The 13,964-nt window shown below is 39.8% G+C and overlaps 1 protein-coding gene across 3 annotated transcripts in view; it reads right to left on the reverse strand.

Moving 5' to 3' along the window:
• mst1 (macrophage stimulating 1) overlaps window positions 1–13,964 on the reverse strand; it is a 76,537-nt gene that overhangs the window by 19,956 nt on the left and 42,617 nt on the right. For all 3 annotated transcript variants that reach the window (XM_072582754.1, XM_072582752.1, XM_072582755.1), the window contains 4 exons: window positions 13,585–13,715; window positions 12,876–12,978; window positions 4,721–4,857; window positions 2,628–2,663 (listed from right to left, as the gene is read on the reverse strand). In XM_072582754.1, coding sequence (XP_072438855.1) covers window positions 2,628–2,663; window positions 4,721–4,857; window positions 12,876–12,978; window positions 13,585–13,715 — 407 coding nt within the window. The remainder of the gene's footprint in view (window positions 1–2,627; window positions 2,664–4,720; window positions 4,858–12,875; window positions 12,979–13,584; window positions 13,716–13,964) is intronic.

Here is a 13,964-nt window from a genome sequence, read left to right on the forward strand (position 1 = left end):
GGCATTTCATAAAGACCCTCTCAAGGACTGAGAGCTAAAGGTGAAGCACATGGAACTGAAAGCAAGTTATTGACCTGGTTAGGAACATGGATGAGTGTGAGGAATAGAACAAAAGGACAATGGGCGAGTTCTCTTATTGACAGCGCGTCTCTCGTGATGTCCCACATGGATCAGTTTTGGGTCCTCAGCAGTTCTCTCTTTTTATTAATGACCTCAATGACGGGATAGAAAAACACATCTGCAAGTTTGCAAATGAACAAAGATAGGTGGTATTGTATGCAGTGTAGATGTAAGTATTATAATGACAAAGTGATATTAATTGATGAAGTGAATGGGTTAAATTGCGACAAATAGATTTCAAAACAGGAAAGTGTGAAACCATCCATTTTGGATCTAAAAATGCTCGAACAGAAAACCTATTAAATCAAGAAAAACTAGAAAAAGTTCAAGTCCAAGGGACTTTGGACTCCAGGTGCACAGATCTTTACAATGTCATGAAAAATACAAAAATAATCAACAAGTCTAATGGAATTCTGGCCTTGCTTCTGACCTGGTTGGGCACCATTGAGAGATACTGTGAGCATTTCTCGGCACTGCATTTGATAAAGTGATGTTAATCTTGGAAGTGCAATTTAGGTTCTATGAGAACAATATGACGATTCTATGAGTTAAGTCATAAGAGACTGCTTGCTGAAATTGGCATTGTATTTTCTGAAATTCAAAGGATTAATGAGTAATTCAATCAAAAAGTTCAAGATATCGAAAGATGACATAGACAGATAGAAACTATTCTGCAAGTTGAGGAATCTAGTGGTCGGGGACACAGCCTAAAATTGAGATGCAGACCTCAAAAGAAAAATTAGGAAACACTTCCACGCATAAAGGGTAGTAGAAGTTTGGAACTCCCTTCCACAAATAGGAATTAATGCTAGCTCAATTGTTAATTTTAAAATCTGAGATTGATAGATTTTTTAAAACTAGTTCTTAAAGGATAACTGGCACTAAATGATAAAGAGACACAAGACGGGTATTTGAAGTTAGTTCATGGGTCAGTGAGGAAATGGGGGCAAACCAGCCTCTTCCTGTTCCCATGTTCTTTGTGTGGTTCAGGAGAGATGAGAAGAAAGGTGAGCAGAGATGTAGAAAATGGGGCAGAACCCATCAAGTTCTGGTATACATCGGCACAGAATATTTGTTTGAGAAAACAGGAACACATGACAAAAATACAAGTTTCATCAATAGGACAGATGAAAGAGAGATACTGGGAGAATGGAATGGAATCCACTCAAAAAGTGGGCATTGAGAAGTATAGTCAAGATAGCTGTGGAAGTCAGTGGGTTTATTAGTTAACAGTTTAACTCCAGAAAAGAGGATATTGAAGTCAAGAAAGGGAAGAGAAGGGAAGCATCATAGATGGACAACTAAAAAGGTACAAGAGGGAGGGAAATATGAAACAAAAAGATGATTTTCTTCCAGTCAGGACAAGGGCAGGAAGCAGCACTGATACAGTCATCACTGGAAAATGAGGTGAGGGGGGCCCTGATTTGGAGTGTCATAGAGTCAAGGAGTTTTATAGAGGAAAGAGGCCATTTAACTCATTTTGTCTGTCATCAAATACCAATCTATTCTAATCCCAGTTCCCAGCATTTGTATCATAGTCTTGTATGCCTTGGCATCACAAGTGCACACCTAAATGTTTCTTAAATGTCTTTAGGGTTCCTGTTTCTATGACTCTTTTAAACAATGTGTTCCAGATGCCCACCACCTTCTGGTTGAAAAACCTTTTCTTCCTAATCCTATCCAAAACTCGTGCCTCTTACCTTAACATTGTGTCCCTGGCTAATGATTCCTCCATTAAAGGAGAACGGTTTCTCCCTGTCTAACCTGTCAATGCCTCTCAGAGCTTTGTACACTTCAATCACATTCCCTCCACCCTTCTCTGCTCCCAGGGAAAACAACCCCAACCTATCTCATCTCCCTTCGTTGCTGTATCACCCCATCCCTGGCAATATCAGCTAAGAAACATTCTGTGCTATGTTCTCTTGCTATCTAAACATAACATAAATTAGGCATGTGTATTCCGTTTACTTGAAGATCTCTAATGAGTTTTCTTACTAAATTAAACTAATAAATAAAGTGCAGTGTAATCTCTAGACACATCATACTCATAGAGTGACAGTGCAGAGTCACTGTGACTCCTAGTTATATGATGACCTCCAAGTACTTGGCTAACCTGCACGTTGAACCTCTTAAAGAGACATCACTCTAATGTTCCACATTTTCCAAAATGGAATTAAGATCTTATGGGTTCCAGTACGAACATGTTTAACTGGAGACACAACCCTCTTTCTGACCTTTCTGCTGGTGAAAAGAGTTTCTCCTTGTCTGCTCCATCAAAAAAAAGCCTATAATTTTGATACAACAAGTAAATCTCTCCATAACCTTTTCTGCTCTAAAGAGAATGATCCCAGCTTTTTCCATCTCCCCATTTCTTGAACAAGGTCTTGTCAAATTTGACTGGATGGATCATTTCTGGGAGATCAAAGCTACTCAATGTAACCGCGGAGACACATTCTGCTTTCTTTTTGCTTCTGTTTGTAAGTTCAGCTGCTGCTATCCTCAGTTACCTGGATCCTCCTTGTTTGTTGCTTTGGCATGTCCATCTGTAATTGAAACAGATGATCGTTGCACAATTAGAATAAGTTTGACTGGAAATTTCTCTGCAAATGTGATCTTTGAGGAATCCTGTTCTTGTGTCTATGATTTGAGAGGAGTAGGGAGTTAGTCACATTCCATACTAACAACCTGACAATCGCTGATCACCAGGCACAGGAAAGAGGAAACTGAGACATCAGGCCTCTGCCCTTCCAATTTTCACAAGACATAGAATCCCTACAGTGTGGGAACAGGCCCTTCGGCCCAGCAAGTCCACACCGACCCTCCGAAGAGTAACCCACTCAGACCCATTCCCCTCTTACTCCACATTTATCCTAACTAATGCACCTAATCTACAAGTCCCTGAACGCTATGGGCAATTTAACACGACCAATCCACCTAATCGGCACATCTTTGGACTGTGGGAGGAAACCAGAGCACCCAGAGGAAACCCACACAGACACGGGGAGAATGTGCAAACTCCACACAGACAGTCGCCTGAGGCTGGAATCAAATCCGGGTCCCTGGCGCTGTGAGGCAGCAGTGCTAACTCAGCCAAAGGCACTGACAGCAAAACAACCAGAGTGCACCCACCCGGTGAATGTCCCAGGCTACAGAAAATCTCCACTTATAAAACAGTAAAATTTCTGTGACTGTAATGTAGCATGTGTGTGTAATCTCAGATGCTGTGTGCCCCCTGTAATACAGTACACCATCTCTGTGCCTGCGCTGTGGACTACTTCTTGTGTGTGCTGTGAAACAATGTAATGATTTTCTAAGGAGTGCCAATGGAATCTCATATAGTTTGCCACTCCTCTTGCTCTTTTTTTAATGATAGGAGAGCGCTTCATATTTCTCGAAAGGAATTTCCAGTAAGGGTTTTCTTCAGAAATGCGGAGTGCTTCCAAGCCAACAGTTCACTTGTTGTGCAGAACTGTGGGAAGGCAAACACCGTAATGCCACCTTTCACAGCAGTTAGCTGCAGCATTCAAAAATTTACAGGTCCAGAATCTCAGACTGTCAAATGGTAAATACACAAGGTACGTGTGAGGTTAGAGTGTCTGATGGATAGGGAGTAAGGTCCGAGGGATGTACATTGCCAGTTAGGTAACAGGAGGAAGGATATCAGGGTGTGAGGTGCCAGGTGGGAAGAATGCCAACTGGGTAAAATGCCAAGTAAGTAGGGGTTAGAGTGTCAAGGACAGACACATGGTGGCACAGGGCCAGGTAAGTGAGACAGTGCTGAGTAGATCAGGTGGGTGGAGATCCTGGCAATGGAGGGAGTAGAGGCAGTTCAGGTCAGGTATGGGGATGGGGTTGGGTGGCGGGGGGAGGGGGGGGGTGGAAATGGGTCTAGAAAGAGTGAGAACAAAGTCAGCCTCTAGAGTAGGGATGGGACGTAGGTTCCACAATAGGGGAAGGGTGGATCAGCTCCCAGGAAATTAAATGGGGTGGGGGAGGAGGAGTGATCAGGTACAGATTGGGGAAGGTGCTGGAATAGGCAAAGGGGTTTGGGTCGTGAATGGGAGAAGGGAGGGGTGAGCCTGGAATGAAGGACGGGAGTGCTTTATGAATAATTATTTAATTAATTTCATTAGTGTCTCCAAATTCTCCAGTTTTAATGGAAACTTTCAGACTGACACTGTCCTGTACCTGTAAACGTGTGACACCATAACTCTGTGCCCATAATGTATTATACTATCTTTGTAATGTACATTATCTCTGTGAATGGTGATGCTACATCTGTGCCTGTAAAGCGCAATCCTAGCTCTGTAATATGTGGAATGCATGGCAATATCTCAGTAATTGAGGATGATTTCTCTGTGGTAATGTAATATTGATACTAACCCTGTGACATGTGATATTACTACTCAAATGTAACACTTTTCGGTCTCTGATTAAAGAAAAGTTGTATACTATAAATAGCCTGTATTTTGGCCTGTTGTCCAGTTCTGAAATAGTTTCCATTCATTCTCTGATCATAACTGTCCAATTTGTATTGCAAACACATGTTTAAATCTCTGATCCCCATTCAGCCAGTTAATAATGACAGTTGGTCTCTTACTGCAAGTACGAATGGCACAATAATCCCACTGCACTTTGGGATCACTGGTGTAACACCAGGGCCCATGACTGTCACCATCAGGGTTTCGACAATAGTTTTTTAGAAGACCAGCATTAGGGTGAGTCTGAGGAGTCACTCTATGGGAGAAAGAATATTAGGAAACTGTCAGGGTGTGAGAGAAATTGAGCAAAAATCTCAGTAAAAAAGAGCAAAGTTCAAATTGACATGAATCCCAGTAATGTAGACAATCCCAGAAGTTAAAAATAACCAGTTTAAAAGATAATAATACTTGAGGTGAACAAAGCTAAAAATTAATACTGCTCAAAACACAAGGGCCCTGAGATTAGGAAGTCATTAATCTCAACACAATCTACATAGGTAAGATAAATCTCAACAATATCCATAGTCCCTGCAACTAACACATTCCAAAAATATACATAGTCCATTTAATATACACTTACCCAGTAATATACATGGTCCCAGTGATTAATGCTCATCCCAGTAATATATATATATTATATACATATAGTCTCTGAGATTAACGTTAATTCCAATAAAATACAGTGTCTATGATTATCACTAATCCCAGTAACATATACAGGTACTGTGATTATCACTGATCCCTGTAATATACACATTCCCTGTGATTATCACTGATCCCTGTAATATACACATTCCCTGTGATTATCACTGATCTCTGTAATATACATAGTCCTCGTCATTAACACTAATCCCAGGAATATGCACAGCCTTTGTGCTTCATACTCATCCCAGTTATATTAAACAATAATGTCAGAAATGTTAAAAATCCCAGCTATTAACACCATTATCAGTAATAGATACTATGCTAGTAATTAACATAATTCTCAGTAATATTATACAACAATATCCATGATGAACACTAAGGCTAGTTTGTTACATATGCAGTCCCTGTGATTAACACTGATCTCAGTAATTTAAACAATTGCCCCTGCAATTAATACTAACATCAATGATATACATAGTTCCTGTGCTTAACATTATTCCCAATGACATTCATGTTCCCAGTGATTTATACCATCCCTGTAATAGACAATCCCTGTGACTAACACTCTTCCCGATGATATAAACAAGCAACTGTAATTAATACAATTCCCAGTCCCAGGTTATGTTATAATGTATAAAATCCCCATGATTTGTACATATTCCCAGTTAAATACACAGGCCACGTGATTAACTAAGATGAAGAGAAACTTCTTTATCCTGAATAGTGTGCCTCTGGAATTCTCTGCCACAGAAAGCAGTTGAGGCCAAAACATTAAATGTTTTCAAGAAACAGTTAGACATCATTCTTAGGGGTATGAGAATGAGAATATTTTACTTCAATATAGTTAAATCAATAAGTTTCACTGGGACAATCTTGGACCGAGTCTTAACTTTCTATACAAAAACTAGTAGATTCTGGTCAGAATATATTAGTGTCTCTTTGCAACCATGTCATACACAGATGTTAAAATGTTGAAGAACAGATAAAAATCACAAAACCGCCTTTTTGTAGTTCTGATATTGTTTTAATTTCTTAGAAGTATACCTCATTGGCTTCTCCATCCCTGATTCACCATCATGCAATATGGCTGCATTAGTCACTGTCATTAACTGCCATTTAAAAACATTTTTTAAATTTGGACAACAAAAACTGGTTCATTTATTAACTTGACCTTCATCTGTTCAAAGGCTGCTTAGTACCCTGTTGACCACACCACCATTGTCTGCTTATTAACAAATCTGTTAAAAGTACAAATATTGCACTAATTCTAGGCACAATTTTCTGATAAACCCACATATTCCCAAAAATCTGATGGTTTCTAGTTTAGTTTTAGGAACAGGGAATTCTATCAGTGCCTTCACTTTTGCTGTTCTTGGTTAACACTTGACTTTGCCCTACAACATATCCTGGAGAACTTATCCTGATTTTCACAAATTCACTCTTGCAAGATTTATTATTAAGCCAGATAATAGCTTAAACAGGTCTCCTAGCTGTTTTACCTACTCATTCCGAGGCGTTAGTGTATAATACAATGCTGGATTAATGGTGCTGGAAGAGCACAGCAATTCAGGCAGCATCCAACGAGCAAGTAAATCGACGTTTCCTGATGAAGGGCTTCCAGCACCATTAATCCAGTATTTGCTTTCCAGCATCTGCAGTCATTATTTTTACCTCTATAATACAATGCTGTCCAAATAAATTTGGCACTTTAGTTACGACTTGATTCATAATTCCTTGGAATCTTGTTGGGACACTTTTAAACCCATTCAACATTAATATACCCTATTTTCTGTAACATAGCCTGATATTGCCTTAGCTTTTGATATAAGTAGTATTTGCCAATACCCTTTCAATAATCAATCTTAGAAAAACATGAAGCACTACCAATCATAGCAATACAATCCCTTGCCAAGCGCAGGCCACCCATACCCCTACATTTACCCCTGCCCCTAACACTACGGGCAATTTAGCATGGCCAATTCACCTGACCTGCACATCTTTGGACTGTGGGAGGAAACCGGAGCACCCTGAGGAAATCCACGCAGACACGGGGAGAATGTGCAAACTCCACACAGTCAGTTGCCTGAGGCAGGAATTGAACCCGGGTCTCTGGCGGTGTGAGGCAGCAGTGCTAACCACTGTGCCACCGTGCCTTTGCTTAAGTTCAATCTGTTTTTGAACATGTGTTGAATCTCCATTTCCACCTGAGGTTTTCTTTCCTGGCTTAACCAAGAGGGTGTTGTTTTCTCTATATGGATTCCCCTACAGCCACACCATGTCTGGCTGACATGGTACATTTAAGTCTATGTCTGCAGATTTCCTTGAATTTCCTAATTAACCTTATTCTGTCTTCTTGTTATCCTTTCTCTAGTATGAAAATATGTTGGTTAACTGTCCCAGTATTTCAGTATTAGCCAGTTAAATTGTCAGAGATTCACTTCATGAACTGTTTACTTTTCCTCTACTGTCCATGTCATTCCCAATCCTCTTACGACCTGACATACTTATTCTTTCTTATTTTCTTCCAGCTGTTGATATTGCTTCAACATATTTACATGATGTAATAAATTCTTGTTCTTACAATCAAGAGTTTCTATCAGATCCATCACTTTTCTAACCCTACTCACCACCTTGTAGGGAACACTGAATCTCACATTCAGAAGCTCACATTGTAAAGGTAATAAGCATAACACATCATGGCCTGTTTGAAATGTTCTACTTGTAGCATGCTTGTATGCCCTTTACTCTTTGCCTGTGGAGTTTTCAAATGATCCTGTGCTGTTTTGCATGCTCCCGTGAGTATCTGAAGAAATGTGCACATGTAATCCCAACATTTGGAGTTCATCACTGCGAATTAAAAACTTAACTAATTTTAACTGATCTTTTGATCTCATCACCCAGATTAATTTGAATGGATGAGACCCAGTAGATTTATTTGGGGAATCTCTGGTAGTGAGGAGTAAGAAATCTAATCCTTTGTCCCAAACCTGTGGGTATTAATGAGAATGTAATAATTGTTTTCGGAATCTGCTGGTAACTCTCCAAAGCTCCCTGTGTTTATTGATGACAGGTGGTGGACTTCAACCACATTATACCTAGATTACTGATCATGTCCTGAGAAAGCTTAGATATCACGTTAGAAGCTTGATCTGATTGTATTCGAATTGGGAGCCCATTGTGCATAAAAAAAAACTGAATTAGGTTTTCCTTCACTATTTTAGCTATAACCGCCCTTAAACAAAAAGCTTCCTGAAATTGGATTGTCATATCCATAACTTTAAGGATGTCGTCCTGTATGCATTTTTGATACTGGCCCTACACAATTCTCAAACACTCAAGTAAATGATTCTGCAAAAACATAAATGGGAAGTAAAGGTGCCAGTCAGATTACATTATGACATTTTCCCAACAACTTGATGTTTATAACATAGAAGGGTAGTACCACTTTATGAAGTCTTAGCCAAGTAAAATGCCTGATTATTAATGCTTGAGATTTCTCTATTCTTACACATCCTGCCATAAGAGTTTCATGTGCTATTTACAATATGACAGTATTTGGCTGTACTGGAAATTGGGGTTCTCTTTAAAACAGTTCTTTTAATGCTCCATATTTAGTATTTCCAGCATAGCGTGAGATTTCATTTAACTGTTACAGTTGTGATATAAACAAAAGAGTTTTTGGTCAACACACTACCCTAATACAAAGGCAATGTTTGGGAAAATAAGGAATGAAAACTAACCTTTGGATCGAGGTGGGTAAGACATTATGAATAGCTGCCCATGGTCATTGGCTAAAAGAATTTAGACAGTTGACTGACACAATGTAAGCTACCAGCTCCAAGAAATGGGGTATGTCAGGGGCAGAGGGCAATCCTCACCAGGCAGTCAATATGGGCAGCAGTCCTTGTCAAGGAACTGTCTCCTCCAGGTGGAAAATGAAGAGGAGGAAAAAGACCCAGGGAAGAGCTCCCTAATGCTTCGACTGGCAAGCAGGGTGCTGCCTTCACAAGTTAACAAGAACAAAATCTCCTCTGCTCACAGTCTACTTGTCCTGTGGTCTCAGTAAACCATCCTCAAAAGCCATGCATATACACTTTCTTTGTCGAATTAACTATTGTATGAAATCTAAATTACTGTTACTTAGCAAACTCAATAAACTACCTGAAAATTCCTTACAAATAGTTGACTGTCCATTTGAGGTAACTGTGATCATGATCCCCCAAAATCAACAGGCAGTACCTCAATCTGATCAACAACCATCTATTCTGCAGCCCTAGGTGTGTGAAGATGTCTCCACTTGCTCGTCAGATCTGTGTTTTTACAACACCTTCAGCCTCAGCCTCAGTGTAAGCTGTGTGTGCTCACTTACTTAACTTTTGATCTGCTTTCTGAACCTCAATTAGCAAAGACTTTCGGTGATTTAACCTTCACATCCACCAATCATTATCTCGGAGAAAGTCAACTCCCTCCACAGGCTTTTTGGTTTAACAACAAGAACTACTACCATTTCTCCAGACAACAACTCACATTCCAATTTTACATTTCATAGTGAAACTAGGATGTACTCTTCACTTATTCTATTTACTAACACTTTGGCTTTTATTGCGCTCTGAAGGAAACATTAAATCCTTCAGCAAGAGTTTGAGTAGCTCTTTGGTCTCTCAGTATTGTTATAGGCTTGACGTCATTCAAAGAAAAAGGAGGCAAAAAGTGTTTACATCTCATCTACCACATTTATTTTACCTACACTCTCAGTCTTTGCCTCCAGTTACCTTCTTGCTGAAGTTATAGCTTCAATTTGATCAGTGACATTTTCCTTTCGAATTTTCTTTTTGGAGCTCCTCTTACAAACCCCATCAAATCCCCTGGGCTTCCCCTGTAACTTCCATATCGATGTCCCACTTTATTACAATGAAAACACATAGGACCGTGATTGTCACCTCCAACCTCAGCAGCTTTCTTTCTGATCTGAAGAGGGAATGCACAGGCATTCTTAGCTGTCTTTTTTCACTGTGATCACTTCTCTTCCTTTCACCATCACTAGCCTTTTGAGCTTATGGTGGTGACGGAAAAGAGGGTTATAGTTTTTATTGAGGAGCTCACAATCATTAGCCATTATTCCTTCCTGTCCAGCAACTGTAACCCTCTGGTCTTTATCTTGGGATTTAAGTTCAAAAAAATTTTTTAATTCTCTGAAGTGAATGATCTCTCTGAAAGCTTCATGTGTAGGATTTACTGTCAACACCTATTCTCACCTGTCAAAACAACTTGGTCTTGCCATTCAAATTCAGTGTAAGTTTGCCCAGGCAGTTTCCTGAAATTTTTGCCTGTATGCTTCAGGAACTAAATCATACACTGCCCAGATCGGCCCTTAGTTTTTTATAAACAGCATCATAATCAATTTAAACCTTCTCTGACAGTGAAACTGATCCTTGTGGGCAATGTCCATAGAGTCATAGAGATGTACAGCACGGAAACAAACCCTTCTGTCCAACCCGTTCATGCCAACCAGATATCCCAACCCAATCTAGTCCCACCTGCCAGCACCCGGCCCATATCCCTCTAAACCCTTCCTATTCATATATCCATCTAAATGCCTTTTAAATGTTGTAATTGTACCAGCCTCCACCACTTCCTCTGGCAGCTCATTCCATACACGTACTACCCTCTGCCTGAAAAAGTTGCCCCTTAGGTCCCTTTTATATCTTTCCCCTAAACCCTCTAGTTCTGGACTCCCCGACCCCAGGGAACAGACCCTGTCTATTTATCCTAAACATGCTACTCATGATTTTATAAACCTCTATAAGGTCACCCCTCAGCCTCCGATACTCCAGGGAAAACAGCTCCAGCCTGTTCAGCCTCTCCCTATAGCTCAGATCCTTGAACCCAGGCAAAATCCTTGTAAATTTTCTCTGAACCCTTTCAAGTTTCTCATCTTTCCGATAGGAAGAAGACCATAATTACATGCAATATTCCAACAGTGGCCTAACCAATGTCCTGTACAACTGCGATATGACCTCCCAACTCCTGTACTCAATACTCTGACCAATAAAGGAAAACATATCAAATGCCTTCTTCACTATCCTATCTACCTGCAACTCTACTTTCAAGGAACTATGAACCTGCACTCCAAGGTCTCTTTGTTCAGCAACACTTCCCAGGACCTTACCATTACGTGTATAAGTCCTACTCTGATTTCCTTTAGAAAATACACAGTAAAACACAGTTCCAATGATTTACCCTAATCTTAGTAACATACACAGTCATTGATCTTAACCTAATTACCAGAAATAGACACAATTATATTGATTAACATTACTCGTAGCACTGTACATAGTGCCCTTAATTAAACTAATCTTAGTTAGACATACAAACAATGCTTAAATCTATTTCCAGTAATATACATAGCTCCAGTAATTAACATTATTCCCTGTAGTATACACAGATCTGGTTATTAACCCTAATCTCAGTTACTGTATGTACACAATACCAGTGAATTACACAAATCCCAGTAAAATACACACTCCCATTGATATACACAGTCCCACGATTAAGACTCACTCACATTATTAATGCGCATAGTCCAGTTGAATAATTCTGATTTCAGTTACTGTACAATACTATACACACTCCCAGTGAGTGACACTAATCTCAGTTATATGCGCATTCCTGGTGATTAACACTAACTCCAGTTATCTGCATTGTCCCTGCAATTAACAGTATGCCCAGAAATATACTCACAGTCCATGTGATTAATATGGACCTCCAGTAGCATACATATCCCTGTGATTATCACAAATCCCAATTATAGACACAAATCCTCAGGATCTACACTATTCTTAGACACTAGCATATTGCTTATAATTAATATTAATCTCAGTAATAGGCACAGTGTCTGTGATTAACACTGTACTTTGTAAAATACACACATGGTTCATGTGATTAATATGGCTCCTAATAACATATACAGTTCCTGTGATTAATATTAATCCCAGTGATAGATACAAATCCCTATGGTTTACAGAATCCCAGTTATAGATGAGAATCCCTCCGTTTAACACATTTCTTCATAACAGGCATGATGCTCATGATTAATACTCATCTTAGTAATAGGCATGGTGCCTGTTTTCAATACTAATCTGAGTAATAGCTGTCAGCAATAACCATGGCACCTCTGACTAACACTCATCTCAGTACCGAACACAGTGCCTGGCATTACAGCTAATTTTAGTAACAGTCACAGTTCCTGTGATTAATACTAACCTTAGTAAAAGGCACAGTCCCTCTTATTACTACTGATCTCAGTAATAGCACAACACCTGTGATTAATGCTAATCTCAGTAATAATTTGCTCACAAGTATTAAATGGCATTTTAAAAGTCATAATCTAATAAACAAATCAACAGGGGCTTACTTAAAACAGCAATTGCAACAGAGCAAATTGTTTCCATGTGCACACATAAGCCAGACTGACCAATTGGTCACAGTCATAACATTTTATAAGCACAGTCCTTCAAAACAAAGTCTCTTAAAGGCAACGTACACATAAAGGAGCAAAGGCACATTCTGAACAATATTCTGATCTTAATGGCTGCATCAGGCAGCTTTTGACAGTATGATATTGCCTACCGTGGTCTGTGAGGACTATTGGTGTTCCACATTTGGCAAGGGATTCCCTTCCTGGTTTTACTAACAAATCCTCGGTACGTTGTCCCATTTCCAGTGTAACAATCTGGGATGGAACAAGGGTTAGTGTAAATTAGCATTCTGGCAATTTAGGAACAAATGGAGACTAATATTCTGAGGGCAGCTGCCAATACGTTGTCATTATCAATAGCAAACAGAACAAAAAGAAAGGCTTGGCATTTATCCCTCAGTCAGAGCTTGCTGAGTAAGTGCTGTCTCAATCAGCGAGTACTCACTCTTGCTTGGACAATGCTGCCTCTCTCGGTCAGTAACATCTCTCTCTCTTGGTCAGTTATCTCTCAGTCAGTGTGATCTTTCACAGCCTTTGGTCAGTTCCAATGACGGATTCTTGCTTCAATGCTGTTAGTCAAGTGACATTACCTGACCCCCTTATTGTCCCCATTAGTAACTATTCATTCTCCTAGACTGATTGTTATCCAATCCCAGGTTTTCGCTCTCTTTGGGCTCCACCTCTACCTATTCTTTACTCCTTACCCCCTCCCTTCACCCTATCTTTGACATAAAAACCAACTTTTATCATCTGAGGAAGGGCCAATGGACCCAAAATGTTAACTCTGATTTCTCTCCACAGATGCTGCCAGACCTGCTGAGCTTTTCCAGAAATTTCAGTTTTTGTTGGTGTTGACCTTACCTTCAGGTTCAATGTCATCATTGCAGCGTTCAAGTTGGAAACAGAACGCAGTCCGGACCCCGCGATCTTTTGTGAAACACCATGGGGCTTCGGAACCATCTGGATTTCGGCAGTAATTCTCCTCCAACCCCCTGGAACAACAAATTAAATTCTGGTCTGGAACTTCCACTTCATGAATAGACAAGGCCAGGCCCTCTCAAAGTATCTTGCAGCAAGCAAACTGATTTTGAAGTCTGACCTTGCTGCTTTGTGAGAAACTCAGCAGCCAATTTTCATAAAGTGAAGTCCCATATGTAGCAATGTAATAATCCCTAGACTATCTCATTTTAGAATACTACTTGAGGGTTACAGTCCAAAATATATAGGGGAGAGCTTTCTTA

This window comes from Chiloscyllium punctatum, chromosome 12 (assembly GCF_047496795.1).
Source record: "Chiloscyllium punctatum isolate Juve2018m chromosome 12, sChiPun1.3, whole genome shotgun sequence".
Taxonomy (NCBI): domain Eukaryota; kingdom Metazoa; phylum Chordata; class Chondrichthyes; order Orectolobiformes; family Hemiscylliidae; genus Chiloscyllium; species Chiloscyllium punctatum.